General features: G+C 35.6%; 1 protein-coding gene across 5 annotated transcripts in view; it reads left to right on the plus strand.

Moving 5' to 3' along the window:
* The window catches only part of majin (membrane anchored junction protein), a gene marked incomplete in the record, with an annotated part of 21,536 nt that overhangs the window by 10,169 nt on the left and 9,639 nt on the right, over positions 1-1,728 (plus strand). For all 5 annotated transcript variants that reach the window (XM_014019037.1, XM_014019036.1, XM_014019034.1 and 2 more), the window contains 6 exon segments: positions 101-208; positions 356-401; positions 483-558; positions 725-823; positions 1,040-1,056; positions 1,257-1,372. In XM_014019037.1, the coding sequence (XP_013874491.1) occupies positions 108-208; positions 356-401; positions 483-558; positions 725-823; positions 1,040-1,056; positions 1,257-1,372 (455 nt within the window).

Raw genomic sequence — 1,728 nt, forward strand, 5'->3', positions numbered from 1 at the left:
AACCATAAATGTCCAGAAATGAAGTTATTTGTAATAATGTGGAATGGCACAGGGAAAAAGTATTGAACACACTTACTGAAAATTACATCTATGCTTCTAGGTCAGCCATGCCGCTGCAGCCTTTCTCCTTCCCTGTCCCAGAAACACGTTTTTTAAAGGCTGGTAGTTTAATCTACAAGTTCAAGATTAAAGGAGGAACCAGCTACAGGTAAGACAGACATACAGTCTACGACACATAAACTCAAATCAAATAAATCAGCTAATAATGTTTCCATCTCCCCAAAATCTGAATTAATGATCCAATACTTTTATAAAGACAAGAATCTAATTTAATGTTCTAAATATATTTTATCAGTGAAGATAAAGATTTTAAAGGAGAATGCTTCAATCAAGAACTGGAGGTAAATATTAATGCTGTCAGTAACATAATTAAATGTGTTAATGTTTGTTTTATTTTAACTTGACCTCTTATTTGTGTTCAGGACGTCATCAGAACAGTTCTTGGTAATCTGGACCATCTGGAGCCCTTTTCCACCGCCCGCCACATCGTGTTTCCTTGTATCTGTGACCTCGTTTTGTCTGTCATTCATTCTAAACATAATGATTTTCTGCACTTTTTGATTAGAAAATTGTTTGACGTGTCAGTAAATATTCCAGTTCAGGTTTAGATGTTTGTAGCTGCCCTTACAGATGATAAATTTTCTGTTAACCACATAAATCTCAGACAAGAGCCCCTGGGGAAAAGTACACAAACACACCACGAAGGAAAGGAAACTTTACCCGTTTATCATCACCCTCTACATGGAGAAGAACATGCACAAAAGTGAGTATATAATATGAAAATACAGTAAAAACTGTATTCTTAATTACTGAAAAATACCAAGTAAATAATGGTGGAGAGAAGTGTTTTGTTCCCATTTTCTGTTTGTATTTCATTATGTATTTTTGAATCAGTAGATGAGCCTTAATTTAAAATGAGTCCTGATTCTGTGGATGTTCAGGTAAATCATCTAACACAAGTTTGCTTATCTTGTTTCAGGGAAGCGACCAGAGGAGGTGAGTTTATTATAAAACACCACAAATGAAAACCGTGAGAATACAGATTTAGATCTTGTGTTTTTTGTTGATGTTTGTCCAGTATTATATCAAAAATAAAGAAAATATATATGTATGGTATGAGTAATATCAAAGTGCATTAATGTAACATGTATACAAATCAGAGCTTTGTAAATGGTTCATGTTTTTTTATGGAAAAGGAGGAAATGCGACACATCTCCAGTGTTTCTGAGTCTCGGTCAAAACGCTGTTGCAGAGACTCGCCACTAGAGGAGGCCATACTAAAGGAGTTCAGCAGAATGGAAGGTGAAAACAGGTAAATGTCCAACATTTACTGTGATGCACCTGAAGCTGTCAGTTATAGTTATGATAGGAGGGTTTAAATCAAATGTTTTATATTATTAGTTTTAAAGACAATTGAACAGTTGAATTTATAGATTAACATGAACTTGAAATTCAGATTAGATTATCTTTCAAGTGTGTTTCTTTGGATAGACCTGTTGAGAATATAGGTTTATGATTGACATCCATCCATCCATCAATTCATCAATCCCTCCACCATCCAACCATCACCCATCCATCCATCAATCCCTCCACCATCCATCCATCAATCCCTCCACCATCCATCCATCAATCCCTCCACCATCCATCCATCAATCCCTCCACCATCCA

This window comes from Austrofundulus limnaeus, unplaced genomic scaffold, assembly GCF_001266775.1.
Source record: "Austrofundulus limnaeus strain Quisiro unplaced genomic scaffold, Austrofundulus_limnaeus-1.0 Scaffold208, whole genome shotgun sequence".
NCBI classification, from domain to species: Eukaryota; Metazoa; Chordata; class Actinopteri; order Cyprinodontiformes; family Rivulidae; genus Austrofundulus; species Austrofundulus limnaeus.